This window comes from Cannabis sativa, chromosome 2 (genome assembly GCF_029168945.1).
Source record: "Cannabis sativa cultivar Pink pepper isolate KNU-18-1 chromosome 2, ASM2916894v1, whole genome shotgun sequence".
In the NCBI taxonomy this organism is placed as follows: Eukaryota; Viridiplantae; Streptophyta; class Magnoliopsida; order Rosales; family Cannabaceae; genus Cannabis; species Cannabis sativa.
The window spans coordinates 91173310-91185542 of NC_083602.1; the positions used below are offsets into that span (position 1 = coordinate 91173310).

Here is a 12233-nt window from a genome sequence, read left to right on the forward strand (position 1 = left end):
TCTCGATTGTGGAAATTGATCCTCTAAACCAACTTATTCTTTACAACTCTTTTGAACCAACTAACTTAACTAACTGTCGGTTGTGTTAGTTAGTTAGTTAGTTGGTGCTATCCTTGTTTGAGTTGGGACTATATATAAGTCTAGTCTTTTCACTTCTATGACAGAGAGAACATAAGGAAGACAGAGAGAGAATAAGAGAGAGGATTGAAGAGAGAATTGCTTAGGGTTCTAAGCTGAGAGTTCTGTTCTTGAAGAGGGTCAAGAACAAGGGGTGTACTCGGGTTGATAGAGAGAAAACCGTGTTCGTTTTCTGGTGTGTGTCGAGTACCATCTGAGCTGTGATTGCTCTGGTTATTGTAATTGTACTGTTGCTCTCTTATTCACATATTAATGAAGATTGGTGATGTTTCTCAGCTGGAGTATGGCCAGGGATCATATTGATCTCTAGGACCGGAACCAGGATAAAATCGTGTGTTGTTCTTTGTTTGATTTCGGATTTGATTCATTGTGGAGATTAATTGGTTTATGTTCATGTTACTGTCAAAGTTATTTGAGTTCATTGCAGATTTTATGATTGAATCCTCAAGGTTATTTCCGCTGAAATTACAACAAAATCAGAGCTTTGGTTCAAGATCCATTTGAGGAATTCAAGAATCAAGATTCAATCAAGACTCATCTGCAACCAGTTATGACAGGATCAGCAAGATTTGAACTTGAGAAGTTCAATGGGACAGGGGACTTTGGCCTATGGAGGGAAAGTTTGAAGGGAATTCTTGTTCATCAAAAAGTGGCCAAGGCATTGAAACCCAAGGAAGAACTCACTGACAAGTTGCAGAAGGAAGAACTTGAAGATATGGAGGAATTGGCATATTACACTATCATAATGTACTTGTCCAATACAGTGAGAAGAAAGGTTCAGAATATGAAGACAGCTCGAGAACTATGGAGCAAGCTTGAAGAGATTTACATGAAACCCTCTCTAACTAACAAGATTAATTTGTTAGAATCTTTATATGGTTTTAAAATGTCTTCTCATTTGTCTTTAGATGATAACCTTGATGTATTTAACCAAATCATTATAGGGTTGGCTAACTTGAAGCACACTGTTGATGAAGAAAGCGAAGCTGTCATTCTTCTCAGATCTTTGCCACCTGCATACCAAGAATTAAAGGCTGTGATCAAGTATGGAAGAGATACTCTCACCCTTGATGATGTTCTTGGAGCCTTGAAGTCCAAAGAACAAGAAATGTCCAAGGAGAAAGACAATGTCAAAGATGAAGCTTACTTGGCCAGAGGAAGAGACAACAATAGGGGCAGAGATCACTACAGAAAGGATCATTTCAAAGGCAACCATAGATCCCAATCAAGATCGAAATCAAGAGGAAAATACCATAAGGACAGAAAATGTTATTTCTGTGGGAAAGTAGGTCACATCAAGAGGTTCTGTATTGAGTTCAAGAACAAACTCAAAGAAGACAGAGAAAAGAAGCATGATTCAGCTTCTAATGTTGAAGAATCAGATCGTTGCTCATCTGATGGTGACTTGTATATGGTCTCAGATCAAAGAATCACAAATGAATGGATTCTTGATTCTGGATGCACATACCATATGTGTCCTATTCTTGAAAATTTTATTGACTATAGGAAAGTAAATTGTGGTACTGTACTAATGGGAAATGACAATTCTTGTAGGGTAATTGGCATTGGAAAGGTTGCTCTTAGGCACTTTGATGGTACTATTCGAATGCTACATGAAGTAAGGCATATACCAGAACTTAGAAGGAACTTGATATCACTTGGTACTCTTGAGGATGAAGGCTTCAGTTACAAGTCTAATAATGGTCATATGAGAATTGCAAAGGGGTCTCTCACTATCATGAAAGGTGAAAAGAAGAATGGTTTGTACATTTTGCAAGGAGATACAGTAATGGCTTGTGAAGCTAGTGTTGTGCAACACCAAGAAATTGAGATGGAACTGTGGCATAAAAGGATGGGTCACATGAGTGAGCAAGGGATCAAAGAACTGACCAAGCAAGGGCTCTTAGGCAATTTCAAACCGAACTCACTACCCTTCTGTGAAGCATGTGTGTTGGGAAAGCATCACAGATTGAAATTCATGGCTGGCCACCATTGTTCTAAAAGACCACTAGAATATGTTCATGCTGATTTGTGGGGTTCTCACAAGGTTGGAACTCACTCAGGTAAACACTATTTCTTGTCCATTGTAGATGATTTCAGTAGGCATGTATGGGTTTATTTACTTAAAACCAAAAATGAATGTCTTGAGAAATTCAGAGAATGGAAAATTGAAGTGGAAAATCAGTATGAAAGGAAATTGAAAGTGCTTAGGACAGATAATGGTTTAGAGTTCATTAATACTGAATTTGGCTTGTTATGTTCTGAATTTGGAATTGTTAGGCATAGAACTGTTAAGCACACCCCTCAGCAAAATGGTGTTGCTGAGAGGATGAATAGAACCTTGTTGAACAAGGTTAGGTGCTTGTTGATTAGTTCTGGTTTAGGTAAAATCTACTGGGGAGAGGCTTTGATCATTGCATGTTATTTGATTAATAGGAGTCCCAGTAGAGTGATTGATTTAAAAACCCTTATGAAAAATTGCATGGCACTGCACCTAAACTGAATCACTTGAAAATATTTGGCTGCACTGCATATGCACACCAGAAACTTGACAAATTGGAACCTAGGGCAATTAAATGTTTCTTTCTTGGATATCCTAAGGGTGTTAAAGGATATAGACTATGTCATGTTGAAAATGGAAAACCTAAGATTATCATATCTAGGGATGTAGTCTTTAATGAGCATGATTTCATGCACTTGATAGCCAAGGAAGGCAAAGGTTCTGATGTTGCAGGTACTAACAGGGATGACCTTGCTGAGTTGGAGATCAACACTGACAAGATTGAAGTCTCCATTGATTTACCCCACACACCAGAAGCAAGGACATCTCTTGAGGTGGAAACACAGGGTGCAGACACAACTGAGGCTGGTATAGATACAGCTGAGGTGGAAACCAGTCAAGATGATCAACCAGATTTGACCAACTATCAATTGGCTAGAGACAGGTCAAGGAGAGATATTAGACCTCCCAGTAGGTATGCTGAAGCTGATTTGATAGCCTATGCCCTGGCTGTGATACAATCTGAGAGTGAACCTGAACCAACTACCTATGAAGAAGCAATTGCATGCAAATCAAAGAAGAAATGGCTTGCTGCAATGGGAGAAGAGATGCATTCCTTGAAGAAGAATAGAACTTGGATTCTGGTGCCAAGACCAAAAGACAAGAAAGTTGTCTCCTGCAGATGGTTGTTCAAAGAGAAAGAAGGAATGTCAGAGGGTGAACCACCTAGATATAAAGCTAGATTGGTTGCTAAGGGATTCACACAGGTTGAGGGAGTTGATTACACAGATATCTTCTCACCAGTTGTGAAGTACAAGACCATTAGAATGATGTTAGCCATTGCTGCACACAATGACTTGGAAGTTGAGCAGTTGGATGTCAAAACTGCCTTCTTAAATGGTTTTCTGGATGAAGAGATATTCATGGAGCAACCACCTGGTTTTCAGGTGGAAAATGGAAAAACTGATCTGGTTTGCCTGCTTAAAAGGTCATTGTATGGGTTGAAACAGTCACCTAGACAATGGAATCAAAGGTTTAACCAATTTTTTCAGAGTATTGGTTTTTCAAGGTCAAAATTTGACTCTTGTCTTTACTACAAGGAACTAGGAACACCTAAGGTTGTGTACCTACTACTATATGTTGATGATATGATAATCATCAGCAAAGACAAGGCTGAAATACAAGTCATTAAGAACAAACTCAACTCTGAATTTGAAATGAAGGACTTGGGAGCAGTCAAGAAAATCTTGGGAATTGAAGTCATGAGGAACAAGCAAGAAGGAAAGATGGTGCTAACTCAAAGAAGCTACATTGAGAAGGTGATCAAGAAGTTTAACTTAGTTTCATCTAAGGCCATTGCAGTTCCACTTGCAGGGCACTTCAAGTTGTCTAATGAGTACTGCCCTAAAACTGAAACTGAAAGGGAAAATATGAGAGGTGTACCATATGCTATGGCTGTTGGATGTCTAATGTATATCATGGTCAGTACTAGACCTGATATAGCACATGCTCTAAGTGTTTTGAGTAGGTTTATGGCAAACCCTGGGTTAGAGCATTGGAATGCTGTAAAGTGGCTGATTAGATACTTGAAGGGGACAATCAAGTATGGTCTGATTTATCAGAAAGACACATCTGATGTGAGGCTAGAAGGCTATGTTGATGCGGATTATGCATCAAATAGGGACAATCGAAGATCTACCACTGCTTATGTATTCATGGTTAACAAAAGCTGCATATGTTGGAAATCACAACAACAACCAGTGGTGGCACTGTCCACTACTGAATCAGAATTCATGGCCACCACTGAAGCTTTCAAGGAAGCTATATGGTTACAAGGAATACTGCAAGAGCTGCTACTGCTCAAAGACAAAGGGACAGTCTATTCGGATAGTCTGTCATCTATTCACTTGTGCAAGAATCCCGTATACCATGAGAAAATCAAGCACATTGACATTAGATTGTATTGGATTCGAGAGAAGATTGAGGACAGGGTTCTGGAATTGGAAAAGGTGCACACAAGTGACAACCCTGCTGACATGGGAACAAAGGTTCTTACATTCAGTAAACTGATGCATTGTCTCAGTTTGCTGAACATTGGTTCTTGCTGAACATTTCGAGATATCACATCATCAAGGCTTCAGTGAAAAGACTCTGATAAATTGCTTTAGAGAATCAAGGTGGAAATTTGTGGAAATTGATCCTCTAAACCAACTTATTCTTTACAACTCTTTTGAACCAACTAACTTAACTAACTGTCGGTTGTGTTAGTTAGTTAGTTAGTTAGTTGGTGCTATCCTTGTTTGAGTTGGGACTATATATAAGTCTAGTCTTTTCACTTCTATGACAGAGAGAACATAAGGAAGACAGAGAGAGAATAAGAGAGAGGATTGAAGAGAGAATTGCTTAGGGTTCTAAGCTGAGAGTTCTGTTCTTGAAGAGGGTCAAGAACAAGGGGTGTACTCGGGTTGATAGAGAGAAAACTGTGACTGTTTTCTCTGGTGTGTGTCGAGTACCATCTGAGTTGTGATTGCTCTGGTTATTGTAATTGTACTGTTGCTCTCTTATTCACATATTAATGAAGATTGGTGATGTTTCTCAGCTGGAGTATGGCCAGAGATCATATTGATCTCTAGGACCAGAACCAGGATAAAAGTGTGTGTTGTTCTTTGTTTGATTTCGGATTTGATTCATTGTGGAGATTAATTGGTTTATGTTCATGTTACTGTCAAAGTTATTTGAGTTCATTGCAGATTTTATGATTGAATCCTCAAGGTTATTTCCGCTGAAATTACAGCATCGATAAACACGTATAATAATTCAGATGATTTTGTCACTAATATCTCAACATTAAAATTAAAAACAGTCACTAATTTATTTAAGACACAACAATAAAATTCAAGTATTGCATATTATTCCAAATATTAATTATTGAACAAACACACACTGTTAGTGGAAAATATCTATGGCTAATACGTCGGTTACTTCAATTAACGCAAATTCTTTATATGTCACTTAAAAACTGCCGAGAATAGCTCTTCTTATAGTAATGAATGGATTCTCCGCAAAGACATTATCCTACACTATATAATCATCCTCTTGATCTGCATATTCATATTAATATCAATACATGAGTAAATAAGTAATAAATACATATTTATATATATGTTTAATTTAACTACATAATTAATATAAAAAATATATTTTTTATACTAAATCAAGAATATGTTTAGATATTTTTAACTCAACTTAATTTTTTTTAGAATAACTTTTTTTATTACAACTCTAACCTATATAATGTAGAAATAAGAGATGTTTTTTTTAAAAAAAACTAAATAGAAAAGGACTAAGGTGAGAAAGGATCCAAAACAGATAGATAAGTTAAGTAAATGTTTATTTTTGAAAAAAAAAATAACAAACTATTAAATATAATAAATTAGATGATAAAAATTATAAAAAAATCTTTATTTCATGTATTTTTTTAAAAAAAAAATTATACTATATAAATTTACTACTATATCATACTAATTTATTATAATTACAACGAATAGATATATTATATCATAAAATATATATATTGTATATATAATAGATTTAATATATATGGAAGTATTATTGAAAAAACAGGGTACTAAATATAAAAACACACAATACTAAATGAGTATATTCCCTAACATTATTGGAAAACTTAGTTATATAAAACATATTATAAAAGAGCAAAATAATGGAGTTTAGTATAAATATATAATGATAGAAAGAAAAAAAAAAGGGAAATTTTATTTTTAATGCTTAAAAAAATACCCTCTAACAAAATTTAGACTCATAATTAATTTATACAATTTAATGCTATTGTTTTCAATTTCTACCCAAAATACCCTCCCTTTCATTTTCCTTCTCTCTTTGTCTCTTTCTCTTCCTCACTCTCTTTGCCTCAAACTCAGGCACCGAGACCACCAACCACCACCACTGAACCTCCTCATCTACCCAAAATTTAATCCAACAACCCCCAAATCTCACCTACTGAAATCTTTCTCTCTTCCTCCTCCTCGACTTCTCTCAACCACCATCGCCATTCGCCACCGCCCACCTAACCCTCCCCCAACCAAAAGCTCATTGAAAAAAATTTTGTATTTGTTTGAGACATTAGATGGTGGTGGAGGGTATGATTTTCTGGCCAAAATGGGATTATCGATGGGTTATCGATACTTTATCGATGGTTTTGTCTGCGCACTGCTTTTTTTGTGTGCAAACAGAAATCATCGATAACCTATCGATAAGTGTCATCGATATATTATCAATAACATATCGATAAATGTCATCGATAAACTATCGATAAATCTAATAAAAAAAAATAAACACGAAGATGAAGACGGAGACAGAGATTCAGGGTCTCTGGATTTTTTGATGCTAGAGTGCTATGGAGGTCTGACCGGTCTTGGGCCTCTGAGTTTCGTCTGATTTTTGGATAGATGAGGAGGTTCGGTAGTGGTGGTTGGGTGTGGTCTTGGTGCGTGGGTCTGGTTGGTCTCGGTGGTGCGAGGAAGAAGAAGAGAGAGTGAGGAAGAGAAAGAGACAAAGAGAGAAGGAAAATGAAAGGGAGGGTATTTTGGGTAAAAATTGAAAACAATAGCATTTAATTGTATAAATTAATTAGGAATCTAAATTTTGTTAGAGGGTATATTTTTTAAGCATTAAAAATGAAATTTCCAAAAAAAAAAAGATCGGAATTAATAACAAAAGATAGATTGATGATTAGATATGTACCCCAATCACATCCGATGAATACACGTGACGGCACGTGGTTGACTTTGTGGAAATCGTCTCCTCCTTGCTCCATTCTTTCTTTGAATTGCTTAGGCATATTAGATATCTTTATCTCATTGAGTGTAACAATGTTTCTTACTCCATCTGGAACTTTCCTCAATCCCTCACAATAAGCAATACACAAATAGCCAAGTTTACACAATGCACTCTCCTCCACCTTCCACTCTTTTAAGCCTTCTAAAAAAGTAAGCTCAAGAGACTCAAGTTGAGGGAAACCTCCTCTTGAGCACACCATCTCTTCTCCTATAAAACTATTAGAATCAATGATAAGGACTTTTAATTTTGGTAGCTTTTCTAATGTTGGCATTGGATCATCCTCAAGTTTGAGACTAACCAATGTTAATTTCATAAGGCTTGGGGAGAATTGGTTGACTTGTGGTAATCTTACTATAGGTGAGATTAATCTAAACTTATAAATATGAGGACATATTAATATCAAAGGAACAATATCTATCTTACTCGTACCGGAATATTTACTCACTTCTAAAGAGAAAAGATGAGTGAATGTGAGAGTTTGGGGATTGTGCATGAATGTCTCAAAATTTTCATCCACACGAATACTTAATTTCTTGAGACTCTCCAACTGTAGAAGATCACTCAGTAAAATATCCTTGGTAATTATACCTAGTAATGTTTGTAAATTTCTAGACTTAGTTGACCTTAAGAAATGACCAAATTTTATGTCACCTAAAAAATATAGATGTCTCAATTGCTCCAACTTGCACATTGAACTTGGTATTTTATCACTCTTGTTCCAAACTATCAAACTCTGCAAGCATCTTAAATTGCCAAAAGAAGATGGAATCTTTTCGATTTTAGATTTACGAATACTTAATAACCTTAGATGGATCAGATTCCCAATTTCTTTTGGCAACTTCAAAGTATATCTGGAACACCTATATTCATGACCAATAATCAAAACTCTAAGCTTTAGAAAGTGACAGCATACATGTATCAATACTCTTTTGTTATACTCAAGTCTTCCATCATATACAGTGAGGCACCTGAGAGAGTCATCTATATTTCCAACCATATGAATAAAATCATTACCATTAGCACTTTTATTAGCATAGATGGAAACTCTTCGTACCTTTGTTTCTGTTGGCTCTTCCCTTCTATTCCGCCAGTCAGTAAAATGTAGAAAGTTTTCATCTTGAGCTTTAAACAAACACAAATCTCGCATGAGATCATGAATGCAAAATGATTTTATCCTTCTTCCTGTTGAACTCATTTCTTTGACCTGAATCATACTCCTCTCCACCAACTCACACAACCAATCATATGCCACATCCTCCAAAGTTTCCACAGAACCTCTTCTTCGCGATATAAAACCTTCTGCTATGAGTATATGACATAACTCTTTTACTCTTATCGGGACATCTTCAGCGTAACGAGCCAAGTACAGAAAACAAGGCTTCAAGTGAGATGGTAACTCACTGTAACTCAAACCTAACACCCCCGAAACACTACGATATTTTGAGTCAACATCATGTTGTTGTTCAGCTTGACCTATGCAGAGAGGTACGTTTCTTTTCACCAGCTCCCACTCGTATAAGGTGTGTTTCTTAGATAGAAGCCCAGCGAGTACAATGATGGCTAATGGGAGACCAGAGCACTTTTTAAGCATCTCTACTGCTACTTCTTTCTTCTTGTCTTCATCATCATTTGAGTCTGAATTTATCCATTGAAAATACATAAAAAGAATTATAATTTAAGTAATGGAGGCTTACATAATACTACTAGATTGTCATCATGTCAAACATTTGCATAAATATAATTAAATTCAGTTCTGTCACTTAGATCCTATCAATTACGCCAATATAATATTATTAGAATAGTTAGCAACAACATTCCTATCAAACTCTTGTAAAGCTAAACATATATCAGTTTAAAACACTAAGAACATATACAACGCCAATGTATTGACATGTATAAATATAAATGTTATTGAGTTAAAAACAAAGAAGTATAGTATATTACTTGATGGATATGTTCCAATAGTAGAGTACTTTTTCTGAAACAGCTCAAAACTCTCCTCTTCATTGAGCAAATGAGGTTCATGCATGAAACCATGTCCATCCGCATGCAAAGCTACAACCTTATTCCGAGTAGTGAGTAAGATCTTGCTATGCATTTCTCCTTGAGTAGGGAATGCATGCTTTAGAAGATCCCATGTTGTTGTGGTCCATATATCATCAAGAACCACCAAACATTTTTTCTGTTTCTGAAAGTTGTAAAGCTCCCTTGCTAATTCAACATCACTTATGTTTTTGATGTGATTTCTTTGTGCAGCTGTGGGAGAAGTGAAAGCAAAGTAAATTGCTTCGAAGACATGGCGTGTATTACATTGCTGAGATATTGAGGCCCAAGCATAACAATCAAAGTGAGTCTTGACTTGAGGATGCTGATAGACCTTTCTGGCAAGAGTAGTCTTCCCCAAACCACCCATCCCGCATAAAGAAATCACCTTATGCTTATGAGGGTTCTCTTTTTCAGTCAAAAGGGCAACCAACTCCTGGATATCTTTATGGAATCCAACAACATGGTTGTCTTCAACATAAGAATAAGCTTGCCTCAACTTTCTTTGCTGTTGGACATAGCTGCTTGAAGAAGCTTCATCTGCTTTGTGTATTGATCTGTGTACTCCAAGTGCTTCTAATTGTGAAGTCCAAGTATCAATGTTGGATGAGATCCTCTCAATCTCTGATCCAACTTTGTGGACATCAATAATGCGAACACACCATTTTAATGCACGTTTGATAGTTCCATGACTACAAGCCACTTTGAGGACATAAGTCTCAATAACATCTTCCAAGGCATAAGAATTTTCTCTTATCTGGACAACCAAAAGGCGAACTCTCTCATCACCATTTCTAACCCAAGCATCTGCATCTTTTAAGAAAGCACTCATACATTGAAGCTTGATTTTTGCATTCCCCACTTGGCCTTTGACTCCATACAAGAATTGAGCTTCAGAAATCACCAAGTCTCCAAGCCTTTCAATCACAAACGAAACAACAGCATCTGCCATTATGATGATCTTGCTCAGATTCAGTATGCCTTTTCAATTTTATTAAATGTTATGTGTTCATATGTTATTATATATTATACAATATTACTAACTTCAATATTATATTATGTAATTAAATGTAGTTGTGTGGTAGTGGGAGGTAGTAGAATCATTTCACATTGGGACCAGATCATCATCAAAAGATTAAATATATTTGATTTTCTTAGATTCACATGTGCTTTTGTTTTTCTTTATATAAATTAATTTACATTTTAAATTGAATGATAGTTGTAGTGGTGTGGTAGTGGGAGGTATGGTAGAATCATTTCACATTGTGATCTGATAAAGAATTCAGAGTTGAAGTGATTGTTATACACCAAACTCATCACAAGAATATAATCTTGTTGGCTGATCGGATATGGTGATGAGAATAATCACATGATGTTTGTGCATGAGTTCATGAGTAATGGCGCTTTAGCAAGCTATCTGTTTGGCTGTCTTAAACAAAGTTGGAACCTAAGGACTCAAATTGCTGTTGGGATTGGTAAATGACTATGTTCTTCTTGATGAGTACTAAAATACTCGAATTTCTAATTTTGGGATGGCAAGATTGAAATTTCGGGACGAAATGTAATCTTGGGATGGGTGACCTCTAGGGAAATTTTCACGAGAAGCTTGCGAGTAAGGACAAAGCACGTTGGAAATACTCGTGTTGGTTTACAGGGTCAGTTATTAATCTTGGAAGCAACCAGAGTGACCTACTCGTGTATAAGAATCATTAATCTGTGAGGGAAGACTCAATAGAGGCTTAAAGTGTGGACATATCAAAGCCTTTTTAATACGAAGAGTACGAATAGAGGAACAAAAGGGTATATAGCACCCAATTGGTTTAGGTCCGTGCCTATCTCAATTAAGGTTGATGTGTACAATTTTGGCATAGTCATGCTTGAAATTGTTTGTTGTCAAGGAAACTTGGATGTGGAAAAAGATTAAGTGATTGGGCTTATGGATGCTACAATGATGAGAATGTTGAAGCTCTAATTGAAAACGACATTAAGCTATGACTATAAGTGACGTGAAAATGGTGGAGAGGTTTGTGATGTTTGTTGCCATTTGGTGCCTTAATGAAGACCCACTATGAAGAATGTCATGTTGATGCTTGAAGGAATAGTTCAAGTTTCAAGCCCCCCACCAAGATCCTTATTTGTCTAGTTTATCTTTGCTTAAACCCTGCAACTTCCTCTGTTTTTACTACAAAACTAAAAGAAGTCACCACTATTTGGTATGCAAATGATGACAACAATCCTGCTGCAAAAGGATCCCACAAGTTGAGTTGACTAAACACTATGGCTTGGTCCTTACAAATCCCTTGTTGTAAAAATTGGTAAACTTCAAACGCAGCGAAATAATAAAGGTACAAAATAATTTTTTTTTACTCAATTTGGTTGCGAAACTTTTCTCCGAACTATACAAACCATTGCAAATATCTCTCTTTAGCTATATTATGCTCATTTTCAAAATAATATGTTTATGTGGCTATGAGGTATAGGTACAATTTTAGTATAAGGACTTATTTAATAACCTTGAATTACTTAAAATTTAATTTATTGATATTAAACATATAAACAAAAACTCTAAGAATGGACATACAAATGCTCATAATGTATCATGAAATTGCTATTTATGTATTTATTTTTTATCTGGACTTTTAAACTAGGCTAAGTTAATATTATGTTAGTGTTATATCAACAAATTGTTTAAATA

At 35.9% G+C, this 12233-nt stretch overlaps 1 protein-coding gene across 1 annotated transcript; it reads right to left on the minus strand.

Moving 5' to 3' along the window:
- Positions 1-5713: 5713 nt before the first annotated feature.
- On the minus strand, positions 5714-10490 carry LOC115720558 (putative disease resistance protein At1g50180). The gene is made up of 3 exons (XM_061109713.1): positions 9440-10490; positions 7400-9130; positions 5714-5739 (listed from the first exon to the last, which is right to left on the minus strand). The coding sequence occupies exons 1-3, from the start codon at positions 10488-10490 to the stop codon at positions 5714-5716; spliced, it is 2808 nt and encodes a 935-aa protein (XP_060965696.1).
- Positions 10491-12233: the final 1743 nt, after the last annotated feature.